The sequence below is a fragment of the Balaenoptera physalus genome, assembly GCF_965194825.1.
Source record: "Balaenoptera physalus genome assembly, chromosome: 20".
Taxonomy (NCBI): Eukaryota; Metazoa; Chordata; class Mammalia; order Artiodactyla; family Balaenopteridae; genus Balaenoptera; species Balaenoptera physalus.
Genome location: NC_138901.1, coordinates 63,794,942 through 63,810,364, shown reverse-complemented (window position 1 = coordinate 63,810,364; position 15,423 = coordinate 63,794,942). Strand labels below are relative to the sequence as shown.

Sequence of the window (15,423 nt, the reverse complement as noted above, 5' to 3'; positions counted from 1 at the left end):
TCCCAATTAACATGTTTTCAGAGTTCGTCCACGTGATAGCACACGTCCCTACTTCATTCCTTTTTAATGGCTGAATAATATTCCATTTTATAGACATACCACATTTTGTATAACCATTGAGCAGTAAGAGAAGGTTGAAACCTGAAATTTTGAAATCAGATTTTTAAATGTTGACAGTGAATTTTAAAACTTAAGATCATGGTTGGAGCTAATCAAAATGCAGCTGCAGTGGCCACGTGTGGTTGGTTCATGGACTGCCACTTTGCCATCTTTTGCTACTTGCCCAACCCAGGGCCGTCTCCTTGGTTCTGATGCACTTGGCATTTTTACCAGTGACTTGGGGAAAACAGAGCGTCAAAGCCCAGAGAGGCTGTTCATTCCTCTGAGGTCACACAGCAAGCGAGGGGCAGGCTCAGTGCTCACGGCCCCCAGTCCTGGAGTCGTCACGCCATCCTGGACTGCCGCTAAGGCCTTCTGTGGCTGCTCGTGTCCACGAAAAGTCCCCTTAGACTGCAACAGGGAGCGAGAACTCGTGTTAAAATGTTAGCTTGTCTGCTTCCTGTGTCCCCTGGGCCCGTGTGTTTTCACGTGGTTGGGGTCACATCGTGGGTACGTGTAGACATTTCTTTCTTCCGTACATGGGGAACCTTTCCAGGCGTCAGTCGAAGCTCTAGACGTCGGCTCCCGTGGGCAGTGCTAGCGCTCTGCCCTCAGCAGCGCTGCAGGACGCGGCCTCAGCCCTGCTCCCAAGCTCACTGGACCGTGGTGACCGTGAACTTGCTTCCTTCTTCCGAGACGCCGCTCCGGAGTGAGACAGTGTCGGGTTTACTGCTTAGTCAGTGGTAGAATCTGCCAGTGTGTGTTTGGGGACCACCCCACCACCCCGAAACAGCTAGAAAGATCAGAGTCTCTTCCCCAGCACTGTTGGATGCTCCCTCTGGATGAAAGAAGCGCTGTTGTGAAAGCCGCCCTTGGTAGCGAGCCCTGCCTTTACCAGCTTGTGCCAAGGGGCCTCGGGAGGAAATGCTGGGGGCTGGGAGGAGGGAGAGCGGCGCCTGCCAGGTCAGCGGGGCACTTCCTGCACCTGCCAGACACAAAGCAGCCACCTGGGACAGCAGGGCTCACGGCCTGTGATTCCGACGGCCTTGGCCGGCTCAGCCCCCGGCCCGGCTCACTCCATGACCCGCCATGTGACTGCTTCCCTGTCCCATGGAGACTCCTCGTGGGGCTCGGGGGGAGCCGGGCGGGGGGAGCCGGGCACGCTCCCTGTGAATGGGCCCTCGGTCCTAGCCTCCCCTCCTCTCGTCACTCAACAAGCGCCTATTTGTCGGGTGTGTGGCCCGGCCGGGCCTGCCGGGGCTGTGGTGGGCGGAGCACAGCGGGGTCCGTCGTGTCCCACGTGCGGTCAGGAGGGCAGTGCCCGAGGCCCGGGGCGGTGGGAGGCCAAGGAGTTCCAAGACGGCCTCTGCCTGGCAGGGCAGCCTGGACCCCCTTAAATGCCGGCTCCTCACGTGATGCTGTGTCCTGCTGTTTGGCTAGTGAACGCCTGGCTGTGCTTGAAAACATGGCTCGGGTGTCCTGCTCGGGGAGACGGGGTCACCCTGTCCTCAGGACCCCTCCTTCCCCGTGGTCGCCGGCTGCCCGTGACCCGCATGCTAGGTACAGTCGCCAGGGCCGTGTTTCTCTTGCAGGGCAGGGCCTGGGCCTGGGCCGTGCGGGCCAGACGACGCTCAGAGGGGCGAGGTGGTGCCGGGGGCCGCCTGTCTGTGGCAGGGTCCGGCCCCACCAGACGTCCGTCTGTCCATCCAGCCTGTGATCCGAGCGGCCCAGGAGCTGGGTGGTTCTCCCGCACCTGCTGCCCATCCTAGCCGCTCGGGGAGCCTCTAAAAATGCGAATGCCCAGGCCCTCCCTGGCATCTGTGTGTGCGGGGGTCAGTATTCTACTCACACCCCCAGGGGATTCCCAAGGGCCACAGCTGAGAACCGCTGACCTGGTGCCCCCTGAGCTGCGTGGTGAGTGAATCCCTCTGAATCAGAGGCGTTTGCAGACTCTCTGCGTGGGCTGTGCAGAGTCGGGGCGGCTCTAGCTGTGTGTTTCTACGCCCGAATCAGACATTTACCGGAACCTTCCAGAAGTGCTCTCCAGCGTCGACAGTGCCCATGGCGGGAGTCGGGGTGACCGCAGGGCCCCCGCAGCCCTGAGACGCTGTGGGTCCCTCAGGCCCCATCAGTTGCCAGCACCTTCGTGTGTCAGGTCCTCTCTGCGGCCCGGGAGAGCGGCGTGAGCGCAGCCCCCGTGAGCAGGTGCCTGTGCGGGGCTCCGGGCTGCGTGAAGAGAGGGTGAGGGGGCTGCAGGGTGGGGACCGTGCCCCCGAGCAGGCCGCGGAGGCCGTCTGATGGACAGGACGCCGTGTTGTACCCAGTGGAGACGGGTAGCTCTGCCCTCAGGCCAGCTTGACCCAGTGGCCGAGCCGGCGTCACCAAGACCCAGGCCCCCTGCTCGGCCCCCACCCAGTGGGCCCCTCCCCTCTCCCTTTGGCCTCAGAAGCTCAAGGCCTGGCTGGCGGCTCTGGGTGCTCACAGCCCGGGGATGGAGAGGAGCTCCCTGGACCTCCTGGACCTCTCTGGGATGCAGGAGTGGGGAGCTGGGACTGGGTGGGGGCTGGTGAAGACCCTCCCCTGTTCCAGCGCAGGGTCCGCCCACTCAGAGCGGGACTAGGGAGTGGTGAGGGGACAGTTCTCCCGAGGAAGGTCAGGGGATCCCTCCAGAGAAGAGGAGGCGGGTGCTGGAAGGTGACCGGGGAGCGTCTCCTGATGGGGGCGAGCAGGAGAGGACACGGCCGCTCGTCTGCCCAGCGGCCAGGCGCGGGGGTGGAGTGCAGGGCTGCCAGTCCGAGCCCCTGGGCACCAGCGCGCCGGGGCATGAACCGTGAGCCCTCGGTCCTCGTGGGCGCTGCTGAGCGGGCGAGGTTGAGGCCCCACGGGAGCCGGAAGCAGCCTGGCACCGGGTCCGGGTCCTCTGCGACCTCCCCATCCTGCGTCCTCTCCGTTGCGTCTTGGCAGCTCTGCAGACGCGTCCCAGCTCTAACCTGCAGTCCGGTGCCCTCCCTGACGCAGCGTCCACCCCGGCAGCTCCCTGCAGTTGAGACGGGAAACCAAGGCCCCCGAGGTGCTGTGCTGCGGGCAGAGCAAGGGCGCACCCCGGCTGTGTGACTCCAGCCGGGACCAGGTGTCCCGCTGGCCGAAGTGGGCCCGGGAGAGTGGGGTCAGTCCCGGGGGAGGTTGTTCTGCGTGAGACACTGGGCAGACAGGAGTGAAAGGTCGGAGGAGCTTCTGGAAGCCTCAGGAGGGTTGTGGGCTTGGGGGCGGCGGCTGGAGAAGCCCCAAGTCCACACCAGAGCTGGCCAGCCGCCAGTGGGTGACAGGCGTGAGTCTCCAGGGGCTGGCGGGAATGAAGCTTGCAGGTGGGAGGCTGCCCCGGCTCGTCCGTCGTGGTCGCCGTGGCAAGCCTGGGGGGGGCCGGCCGGCGGCGCTGCGTCTTCTTCAAAGCCAAGGAGCCCCTTTCACGGCCGGGCCCCGGGCGCTGAGTCCACAGGGGTCAGGGAGCAGTGCCCAGTCTTCTCACCCCGTCTGGTGCCCCCAGGAGCTCGCTGTTCAGGGAGACCCCTGGTAAACGAGTAGCCACGGAGCTGTCTGGAGAGTGCTGCGGAGGAGTTGGGGGCGCGTGCAGGCAGAATGCGGACACAGCTTTTTGGAGTTCCAGGAAAGTAATGTTTGAAAAGATGGTGACAGAGGGCTTTCAAGAATTGTGGCGGGGGGCTTCCTCTCAGAGCTGGGGAGCCTAGTGAGCCCTACACAGGGTAAGCAGAGAAACCCACACCCAGACGTGCAGTCAGGAGACTGGGAACAGCACAGGGAGAGGACATCAGAGATGACGCCCCGGGAGCAGAGAAGAACGGCAGTCAGGCCGGCGGCCGAGTCCCAGCAGTGACGAGAACGTCGGGGCGGTGGGATGACGTCCTCAGGGCCCACCGGGAGGACATCCTTCTCCTGAGAACGACGGTGAGACAGAGAAACCACCGAAACCCTCACCCACCAGAATCCTGCATCCGGTAAAGGTATCCTTCAGGAATGAAGGTGAAAGGGTACCATTTCCAGCCCCACAAAAACTGCCAAGAGAAGCTGTTCCAGCTGACAGGGAAGACAACCGGACGGAAACTCAGATCTCAGGAAGGAATGGAGAATATCAGGAATACAAAACCAGGCGGGAGAAGTTGTTTAAAGTGATAAGAATATAAGAAAGCTGGAGCAGCGTGATTCACAGGCTTATGCAAATCGATGCAAAGCATCGATTGCGTGCTAGGCAAAAAGCCTCTGCCGCGTCAGAAAATTGGATCACATAGAACGCACCTTCTGACCATAGTACACTCAAGTTTAAAGTCGGTAGCAAAAAGATAGGTAGAAAACTCCATACACCTGACATTTTAAAAACACTTCTACGTTCTTGAGTCAAATAAGAAATTACAGTGACAGAAATATTTAGAACCAAATAATAATGTAGATATTTTCACATCAGAATACATAGGACAATGGAAGTGATAGTAAGAGGAAAATTTAGAGCTTTAAATGTTTGCATTAGTCCAGAAGAAAGGCACAAGATTGTTGAGGTGCTGAGGCTCGGATGGTGCCGCACCCAAGTCAAGTGGAAGGGACGGAACAGTGAGGAGGACAGAAGCTAGCAAGTTAGAACACAGACAGAATAACATCCACAAACACAGAGGTTGGTCACTGAAAAGAGTAATAAAATGGAGAAATCTCTGGCAAGAGTAGTTCTGAACAATAAAGAGAAAAGGCCCAACAGTGTAGGTGCAGGTCCTGCCGAGATTCCACATAGAGTAAGAGGTGCTTGATCAACTCTGTGCTGACAGAGCTGAGAACTTAGATAACATGGATAAACTAAAAAAGAAGACTCAGCAAAGCTGGCGGAAGAACAGTAGGACACCTGTAAATAGGGATAGTCCTATAATCATTGAAGGAACCGAGTAAGTCACTCACCTCCCTCTCGCCCCCTAAATCACCCAGAGGGCTTTGCTGGAAGTTCTCACGCCATTCAAGAAACAACTCCGGGGACTTCCCTGGTGGTCCAGCGGTTAGGACTCTGCACTCCCCATGCAGGGGGACCGGCTTTGATCCCTGGTCAGGGAACTAGATCCCGCGTGCCGCGACTAAAAGATGCGGCGTGCTGCAACGAAGATCCCACATGCCGTAACTAAGACCCGGCGCAGCCAAAATAAGTAAATAAATATTAAAAACAAAGAAAGAAACAACTCCACTTTATACAGACTCCTTCGGGGGTGGGAAAAGGGAGTATTCCTACTCGTTTTATGGGCTAGCATAACCTTAACACCAAAACCAGACAGAAGATGCACAGTGTGAGAACAAACATGTCGGGCCAGGCCCACTTAGGAATATAGGTGCAAAAACCCTAAGCAAAGAAGCAACGGCAAAACCAGAATGAGAAGAATATAAAAATGATACAGTACATCATGAAAAACATTGTTTGCAAGGACCAAATCACTAGGAAATGTATTCATGTACCATATTAACAGGCCCAAGGAGAAAAATCATGTGATCATCCTAGTAGAGGCAGAAACAGGTTGACAAAATTCACCAGCTCTTTATTGCAGAAGTCTTAGCAAACTTGGAATAAGGGGGAAGTTCCATAACCTGATAAAGAGCTTCTGAAAGGAAAAAAGCCTATTATGGTAAATGGTGCCATTTAATGGTAAACGTTTAAGAGCAAGATGTGGACGCAGTCCGTTCCCCTGCTCTGCGTTGGGGCGGGTGGTCCCGGCCAACACAGCGAGACGGGAAAATGAGGGACTTGGAAGAACTAAGCTGTCATCGTTTTCAAGATGACATAGATGTACATAGACTCCCAAAGAATTTCTGCAAATGAGGTGATTGGAATTAAGAGTTATTAGAATTACTGTAAGAATAAATAGGATGCAACTAACACAATAGTGTAAAGCAATTACACTCCAATAAAGATGTTAAAAAAGAAAAAAAGAATAAATAGGATGAATTTCAATGATTAGAATTAAGAGTTTAGCAAGATTGCTGAATACAAAAATTAGTATACGAAATTAAATTGTTTCTCTGCATGGTAATAAGTAACTAGAAACTGAAGTTTTAAAAATATGCCGGTCCCTAAAGTTGTATAAATCCCTTATGGAAATAAAGGATAAAGTAAAAAGTATTATCCAGGGCACATGCGAGGGCGTATGGAGGTGGAGTTCCTGCATGTCCCAAAAAGCACAAATTAGAGGAAAATCCTGCTGCGTTCTACTCCGTCCAAGCGAGAAGTTCTCTGTTCATCAAAAGATTCCATAAGGAGAGTGAAGGGAAAGGCCACAAGTTAGGAGAAGGTGTTTGTAACTCAAGGAAGGGAATCAGCATCCAGACGTGGAAGGAACCCGTCAAATCAATGAAAACAAAAAACCCAAGGGAGGCGGGTAGAGAGGGGACCAGGCCCCTGGTGGGAGAGGAGGCGTGAGGGGCCTGGGAAGGAGCGAGCGGATGCCCGTGTCTGCGGTGAAGGGCCGCGTGTGCAGCACAGCGACAGCTACACCAGCCGTGCCTTCTGTCACAGGATGAAGTAGTAGACAGCAGTAAACAGCACGTTTCAGCTGCACGCCAACGCAGCTCAGTCTCCCGGATAAACCTCTGCGTGAGCACAGCCGCCCCCGAGAGCACGCCGACGGTGCGTCTGGTAGCACACGGCTCAGGGGCCCGGCACCGCTCGCCCCCTCGCCCCCTCCGTGGTGTGGACGATTGGGGTGGGGCGCGGGGGCCACGTAGTGCTCGCCCGAGGTGCTCCGCAGGGGGAGCGGGTGGGTGCGTGCTCTGTGCACACGGACGGATGCAGGGGTGCACGCACGACCCACCCCCCACCCGGCACAGGCCCGGGCACTGGAGTCTGTCCCACCCTTTAGGGGTGGATGTGTGAGCGCACAGGTGTGTGTTTGCTGCCTCTCCGTTACGCACCGCGCGTCTGCTGCGTGCAGGCGGGGAGGACGCTGGCGGGCAAGCTCTGCCGAGGCGGAGGCCGCGGGGGCTCCGCGCTCCCTTCCCCGGGTCCTCTCCCTGTCACCCCGGCTGCCCAGCCCTTTCTGGGAGCATCTCTGAGCCGACCCCGCCTTCCCACAGGTGCCAAGCCAGCCACCTCTGTCGACCCATGGGGGGTGCCCACCGGAGCCGGCACACACTCCGTCCCCAGGGGCTCCGACCCCTGGGCCGCCCCGCAGCAGCCAGCCCCCAGTGCCGGGAAAGCCGCTGACCCCTGGGCCGCAGCGTCGGCCGCCAAGCCCGCGTCCCCCTCTGGTGAGCGCCCCCCCCCACCCCCGGCCCCTCGGCTTCGGTTTGGGGAGGGGGAGGCGGGGCAGGGGCAGCCGAAAGCCCTGCTCTGCGTGGGGAGGCCCCTCCCGGTGCCCTCCTTGCCCACCCAGGGACCCCACACCCCCGCTGCCCCCCGACTCTCCCAGTTCTCCCCCGTGAGGGCTACGGACGCCAGCCCACCTCTGGCCCCCCCCATGGGGAAGCACAAGGCAGAGAAGTGGGGACACCGCACAGTCACTGCCGCTCTCTCCCCAGGGGCTTTTGATCTCTTCAGCAATTTGAATGGTACAATTAAAGATGACTTTTCTGAATTTGACAACCTCCGAACTTCAGAAAAAGCAGGTACGTAGCGGTGGTGGTGGTGGTGGTTTCCGGGCCGTCCTGTGCCCCTGACCAGCCCCGTCGCTGCGGGCATCATAGTCAGGGACCTGGCGCCTCCACGCATGTGCACGTGTCTGACCTGGGAGCCGGGGGTCTGACTCAGGGATTCACGGGGCGGCGGCGGCAGGAATGCCCTCGAGCTTTCTGTCACCCTCTCCTCTCCTCCAGCCACCTCTGTTCCTCGGCCTCGCGCCCTGGGCCCTGTGGCCGCTGGCGGAAGCCCACTGCCCTGGCTCCCTGGCCGGCCCAGCGCGGCCCTGCCCCATCTCCACCCGCCTTCCTCTTCCCGGCTCCCTAAAGGCTCCCCCTTTTCCAGACCACCCGGTCTCTGTGTGGGCAGGTATCTCCAACGCACGCACGTGCACGATCTGCAGAAGACCCTGCTCCTCCCCGAGTGCCCCTGGGCTGGGAGGGGTCAGGGTCGGGTTCGGGGAGAGAGACTGGGCCCCGGGGGGCAGAGGGAGGGAGCTGGATGCCCTCTTCACACAGCCCTGTGGGGCAGGGGACAGAGCCAGGTGGCGCCTGCCTTCCTCGGGGGCCACCCCTCCCAGCTGCACGGCCCCCTCCCAGCTGCACCGAGCAGCTTTTCTCCTTTCTCTCTCCTCTCCCGGCTTCCCTGCTCCCAGTTTCCCACTGCCGCCTCCCCCAGCAGGCCGGGCTGGGCTGGCCTAAGGTAGGAGCAGCCTCGCACCCCTCACCACCCCCCGGGCCCTCTCAGCTCCAGGAGCCCAGAAGCAACTTAGAGCTGCTGCTTCCGGGGTTTCTTTTGCCGCATTAAAAAAGCAACAAGATTCCGTGTGTCTCTTGCACAGGCCAAGGTACAGCATAACTGTCCTTGCCCGCTCCCCACCCCTCAGGGAGAAGCCTAAGCACCCTTCCCTGGGCCTGTGAAGTATTTACGCCAACTCTGGAGGTGTTCCCATTGTAGAAAGTGTGGGAAAGTTTATGGAAGACAATGAAAATCATCTGTATTTCTTCCATCTACACGTGGCCACTGTGCTCCCTCCCAGCACTTTTTCTGAGCTCTTACGGACAGCCTTTGTTGTTGAGCTCGTACTTGCCGGAGAGAGTCGAATCCTGCCCCCACCACTTTTATGGAAAAGTGGATTGAGAACATTTTCTTGCAACATTACAAATTCTTTAGAAATAGCTTTGTAGTATCTCTTTGTAGGGCTCAGCGACAAGTTACTGGGTTCCGTAAGATGTTACAGAAAAACCTGAACTTTTTGGCCAACCCAATATTTAATCGTTAATTTTGGGGAGGGCATTTTAGGTTGATTTCAAGTTGTGCTAAAGTAAATAATGCTGTAGTGAACATCTCTGTGCTTAAACCCCTGCTCACACTTTGCATTATTTCCCGAGGCTGGGTTCCTGGGCGTGGGGCTGCTGAGTGCAGAATCGCCGGTTCTTCGGGACCCGTGTCCCCATCACCATCTCACACCCTAGCAGAGCAACCACATTCCCGCCGGCCTGCCTCAGCACACCCTCTGTTGGCTGAAATTTTAAAAGTCATTTGCTTTCTTCTTGCTGTCAAGCAATTCATGTTCACTGTAGAAAATTTAGAAAATGAAAACATTTTAAAAAATGTGAACTACTCACGTGTAGCCACCAACCCAAAATGCCATCTTAATATTTGTGGAGATCGTGCTGCACTCTTCTGTCCCTGCTCCTTCCTCATCGCGCCTTCCGTCCCTGGACTCAGGTCTGGTTGTACGTGCCCTGCCCTGTGGCTGACCGTGGCTCCAGGTTGGGGCTGTTGGAAACAGCACTGCAACGAGCGCCCCATTCCTTGGGCAGCCGCGCGCGTCCCTGGCGAGTCGGCGTCCGGGAACATCGGGGTTTGCTCTGGACGCTTCGGGGTTGGATGAGCCCTCCAGGCTCACCAGCCCGTGTGTGTCCTTGTCTTGCAGCCAAGGCGGCCTCTCCGCCGGCCCAGAACAATGGAACTACCAGCCCCGACCCCTTTGAGTCCCAGCCCCCGACCGTGGCCTCAAGCAAGCCCAGCGGCACCCGGAAAACCCCCGAGTCCTTCCTGGGCCCCAACGCGGCCCTGGTGAACCTGGACTCGCTGGTGACCAGGCCAGCCCCGCCGGCACAGTCCCTCAACCCCTTCCTGGCACCAGGTATGCTTGCTTCCCGGCCTTCCTCTGGCCGTCTGCCCTTACTGAGAGCAGCTCTGGGGCAGGCCTCTGGGCGCTGACCTCCCCTCCACCTCTGCGGGGGACTCTTCCCTCGGGGACCACAGGCGGGGACCAGGCTCAGGGGCGTGCTGGCCCCGGCTGAGCAGTAGCGGAGCGCCCGGTGTCCTGAACCAGCACTTGCGCCTCTCCGGGACTCGTGGGGGGCTGGAAAACGGACCCTGTCCTCTCAGTTGAGACCACTGAGCAGAAGCTGCCCCTGACTTGGTGCCCCAGCCAGGGAGACCCTCTAGCGGGCGCCAGTTTTAGGCCAGCTGGAGGCGGATAGTGCTGGGGCTGAGGAGGAGGAGCCTGGGTTTGGTGCCCAGCAGCCCCCTTTTCGGGTTGAGGGTAACTGGGCCCTCTGCTGGGCCGTGCTCCAGGGACCCCAAGAACCCTCACTTTGCCCCTGCTGCTGGATTCTGCCTTATCTGGGGCTGGAACTCACCCTTGCCCCCAAGCCCCTCCTCCCTGCTGGTGGGCTCTCCACCCTCGGGAGCTCCACGTGGGCTGCAGGACAAGCCCCGGCCCTCGAGTGAGTGGCCAGGGCCACCGCCCACCCCAGCGCCCCGTGTGCTCAGACCCTCAGTTTCGTGCGCTGCTCACGCTGTCCCCCGCTACACGCTGTCCCCCGCTACACGTCCTGTTCCCTCTGCCGGGACATCTCCCTCCTCTTCTCCGGGGGTGGGGACGTGGACCCACCCTTCGGTTCTCAGTCCAGGCAACCCTCTTCCTTGAGGAAGCCCCCGCCCTTCCCCAGAGTTTTCCCAGAAAGGCCTTGGGCTCCCCAAGGGCAGGAACAGGTCACGTTCAAGGTGTTTGGCCTCAGGCCTGAGGACTTGGCAGGCTGAGGTCGGGGACCCTCTGGCAGAAGCGGGGTGTGTGCTGTGCCTGGGTCCTGCCCAGCCGTGCGCTCCTGAGGTGGGTGAGGGATGTGGTTGCCCCAGCAGGGGTGGCTCCAGGGCAGAGCTGGCCGACAGCCGGGGGTCTGCCCCGAGGGCCCCCGCAGGAGCTCCACTGCCAGGCCGTGGGGGGCCGGTCAGGGCCTGGGGGCTGCAGCCAAGACACAGGAGGTTCCGGCAGCCCCCCGGCCCTCCAGGGCCATCCTCCTTGGCTCTGCGCCTTCCTGGCCCTGCTCTGTAGTCTGGTCTGCTCATCTCTAGCCGGGGTGCTCTGATCTGCACAGCCCCCTTCCTAGGCTACGAGGAGCGACCGATGCAAGAGCGCTGGGGTGCCCTCGTGGGGAACAGGCGGCATCTTCTCTGGTGGCCTGGGGTGCCCTCCTGGCAGCCTTTGTGAGCAGGGGCTGGGCCAAGTTGGAGACTCAGTGCCGGCAGCGCCCGTGGTTTTTGGCCAGGGTATCAGTAGATGTTTCTGCTGAACGCGGGGCAAGGCTTTCTGGTATGAGAGAAATTCGGGAAACACTGGGCAGGACGGAGCTGCATCTGCTTCTAGACTGCAGGACTTCTCAGAGCCTTTATTATGCCAGGGTCCCCAGGTGCGGGCCGCCCCGCGCTTCCCGCCTCTCCCGTGGCTCCCCTCTCTCCCCGCACCTGTGGTCGCAGAGCTCGGCTGGCTGGCTGGCTGGCTGAGAGAACGAGGGAGGGCGCCCGGGGTGCCAGCCCGGAGGAGGAGCTGGGCTCCGCGAGCCTGGCCCCTCGCTGGGCTCCTCACGGCTGAGTCTCCTCGTCCCAGCACCGGGCCCAGAGGGGTGGGCGGGCCGCCCCGGTGGCCGCTGTGCCGTGGCCGTCCAGGCCCGGGGACGCTGCTGCTCTGACCGCGGCCACCCCGCCCGCTCTCTCCCCAGGTGCCGCCGCGGCCTCAGCCCCGGTCAACCCCTTCCAGGTGAACCAGCCGCAGCCGCTGACGCTGAACCAGCTGCGGGGGAGCCCGGTGCTGGGGAGCAGCGCGTCCTTCGGGCCCGGCCCGGCTGTGGAGCCCGTGGCTGTGGCCTCCATGACGCCCGCAGCCTCCCACCCAGCTCTGGGGGCTGGCGGCTCCTCCCTGCCGCCGCTGGGCCCCGCCGCGATGAACATGGTGGGCAGCCTGGGCGTCCCCCCGTCGGCGGCTCAGGCCACCGGCACAACCAACCCGTTCCTCCTCTAGTGCCCGCGCCGGGACCCGCCGCAGAGCATGCGTGCCGAGGACGCCGGACAGGGGCTCTCGCCTGTGGGATGGGGTCTGAGAGCAGGGTGGGTGTGCAGAGGGTGTCTTTGCGGTCCTGGCCCTCAGCCTGAGGGTCGAGAGGTGGCGGGCTTACTGAGGCGTCGTCATGCGGCACATGGGTCCCCGAGCCTGTGTCGGGAGGGAGGGCCCCTGACCCAGCCTGGCCGCCGCCCCCCCCACCTCCTCGCAGTGCGGGCCCAGCCCCCGTGGAGATCCGCCGGCCCTCGGGGGCCTTGGATGGGGAGGCGGCAGTGCTCAGTGCTGGCCCAGCCTCAGCCCCGGGCCTCTGGGAGCCCCCCTGCCCGGGACCTGGCGCCCACCCCCAGCCCTGGCGACCCCCCAGGCGTGGATGGGATGGAGTGCTGGCTCCCTCAGACACTGACCTTTGGGGGACACGGTTGTGCATATTTTACTTTTCTTTGACTCGTGTGTGAGTTCAAAGTAAACGCCACCACCGTGGAACAACTCTTGAATTAAATCCACTAGAGCAAGCTTTAAACTAACCTGAGCATAACCCCGCCACGTGCTCCATGCTTGTACACGTTTGCACAGATTTTGTTTAGTACAGTTTCATATTTGAGTTTGCAGAATTATCGAATAGTCTTTTTTGGCTAATATTTTTATAACGTCGTTCTTATTTAACTGTCTAGTTTTGATAGAATTTACCAGGTCTGGCTGAATTAAGATACTGGCAGTGTCATGTTAGTGGTGTAAATTCTCTTATTTATGGTTTTAACTCTGTAAGAAAATTTAACTAGGAAGAGACAAAAAAATGCCTTATGGAAAAACTAAAGCAAATTCTTTATAGGAAAACATATGGGAATTTGATTATGCATAAAAGATGATGTTTATTTAAAAGAAAAAAAAAAGAAACTACAACAGTAACAAAAAATCGTAGCCTCCAGTTGCCTTTTCTTTTAACTCCTTTTTTTGGTGGATTACCAAACTGATTGACTTTCAGCCTTTTTGGCTAGATCCTAAGAGAGAGGCTATTTTTCTTACTGATGAACCAACGTGAAGAAAGTTAAAGACAAAAATCTAACATATGAATGTGACTCACCAGGTTTTATCAGCTAACTCCTTTTTGTGACTGAAGGCATGCACAGTTAACAAGACTTCGTTTACAGTGGGAACGTGGGATGGAGGAGACTTCTGGAACCCTGTGTCTGTGACCCTCTCTGTCTTACTCCACACTCAGGGTAGAGGTGGGGACAGTGTGGGGGGCGGCGCATGTCGGGGGCAGCCCAGGCTGACAGGGTGAGTGAGGGCCCAGGGCTGGCCCCGACCTACGCACCTGCCCTCCAGACACCCGTTGCAACATAGAAGTAATCATCTCTTACTTGGCAGAGGAAGAAAAATCATTCTCACCCAGAAGAGATTTTTAGCGAACGTGCACTAATCTTACCTCCCTCTACCCTGCTTTCCTCGCCCCACCCACCACTATAAAAAAGTATTAGGTAAGTCACAAATTAAAGACCAGAAGAGACTTGCTTCTCCCCAGGGAAGGGCCATTTCCCCCGAGTCCTGTGTCTGTCTGGTCAGCCGGCCTGGCGGGCACCTCAGTCTCACTCTGTGTGGCGGACGTCTCACCTCTAGCACCAAGGGCAGCTGACAGCTGGGGGTCTCTCCTGGGGGGATAGGGCCCCTCCACCCCTCTCTGGTTCCGGGAGCTCTGAGCCTTAGCGCTGGGCACGGGAGGCTGACTCAGAACTGCCTGCTCAGGCCACTCCTGTTGCCACGTAGAAGAGCTCACCCATGCTCCTCCCTGGGGCTACCTCCGGCCCAGACCTCCTGCCCAGCCCCTGAGACCTGGGGCTGGACCATGGGCTCCAGAGTCACCCACGAAGGCCGGTCCGGCCTCTCCCAGCAGCCTGGAGGAGGGTGGGGCAGGGCGGGGCTCGGGGCAAGGTGCTCCCCCTGGGAGGTAGGGGCCGACCCCCTCACGGGGCACAGGACCACGCTACTGGGGTCAGTGATTTCTCGTGAGTGAGGAGCCCTTGCCGATGGGACTTTAAGGCCCCGATGTTACAGCCAGTGGGCCACCCAGGCCCAGGCAGACTCCCGCGCCAGCTCCCGGCTCAGGCCCACCCCCAGGCGCCTCGTCCGTGTTGCCCGTTGCACTGATCATGAAGCCACTGGTGCTGCCACGCGTGTGGGACACGTGCCATCAAGCTCCCTCCTGCCAGGCACCGTGGTAGGGGTGTTGCCCAGCCGTGTTCTCAGTCCCAGGGGCGGGTGGCCGGTTTGGAACTCGTGTTGACTGTTGATACTTATTCACTGTATAAATATAATTTATCATTTGTATCACGATGCGGTTTCTGGCTGTGTCCTTCCCCCGCCCCCACCCTTACCAATCCCGAGGCATCGGGAGAGGCGCGCTCCCTGCCTGGAGTCCAGCTTGGCCTGCGGTTCACAAGGCCACCGACCCGGCCTCGGTGCCTGTGTGAGCCTGAGCGTCGGGGAAGGAGGGGGCTGGGGGCTGCCGGGGGCACAGGCCAAGATCATTACAAGGGAGAGGGAGGGGGCTGAGGAAGAGGCCACGTCTCGGGGAGGGCTGTCCGTGCGGTGGGTGACATGCCGGGGCCGCTGGACAAAGACAGGCGGTGGAGTCTGTGGTGGACGCGGTGTGGTCTGACGGCGGGGCGTCCAGGGAGCTGGGGCGGGGACGCGGGAGAGGCTCCTGCAGAGCAGAGGGGCCAGAGGGGGAGGGGAGGTTCCACGTAAAGAGGGTCAGGATACGGGGGGGTGGTGGACGGTTCCAGAGCGCGCGGTGAGCTGGGGGCCCTGAGTTTATGGGGGAACTGGGACAAAGGCAGGTCCCCGTGACAGCCGGGCAGTGGGTGGCGGCTAAGGTGGGCTCTTCAGGCTGCGGGGCTCCCCTCACAACCTGCTGAGGGGAGGACGCTGAGCGAGCCCTGCGTTCTGGCCAGAGGGCTCCCCGAAGCCGCCAGTGGGGGTCAGGCGGCCCAGCGGGGCCGAGGGCAGGCGGGGCTCTCCCGCTGTGATGCCGCCCACCTCGGGGAGGCTTGCAGCCCGTCGTCTGGGCTGCCGCGGGCCTCTCCATTCAAGGGAGGTTCTGCCCGGCTCGCCTGTTTGGTGAACACGCTGGTTTTAGGGCCGAGCGTGTCGGGGTGTGAGGGCCGCCAGCCGTGAGCCGGGGTCAGGCTGAGGCAAAGCTCAGCTGCTGGGTCTTGTCCTGGTGCAGCTTCCACCCCGGCCGGTGCCACCAAGGCCCGCGCCGGCCCCGGGGCCCTGCTCCCAGGGGAGTTGCTGTGGGGAGAGGAGCTGCCCCAGCCTGGGC

At 59.9% G+C, this 15,423-nt stretch overlaps 1 protein-coding gene across 4 annotated transcripts in view; it reads left to right on the top strand.

Annotated features, from left to right (window-relative positions):
- The window catches only part of EPN2 (epsin 2), a 67,773-nt gene extending 53,341 nt beyond the window's left edge, over positions 1 to 14,432 (top strand). For all 4 annotated transcript variants that reach the window (XM_082441116.1, XM_082441113.1, XM_082441114.1 and 1 more), the window contains exons 6-9: positions 7,210 to 7,383; positions 7,654 to 7,740; positions 9,690 to 9,902; positions 11,764 to 14,432. In XM_082441116.1, coding sequence (XP_082297242.1) covers positions 7,210 to 7,383; positions 7,654 to 7,740; positions 9,690 to 9,902; positions 11,764 to 12,062 — 773 coding nt within the window. In that variant the 3' untranslated portion in view covers positions 12,063 to 14,432. The remainder of the gene's footprint in view (positions 1 to 7,209; positions 7,384 to 7,653; positions 7,741 to 9,689; positions 9,903 to 11,763) is intronic.
- Positions 14,433 to 15,423: the final 991 nt, after the last annotated feature.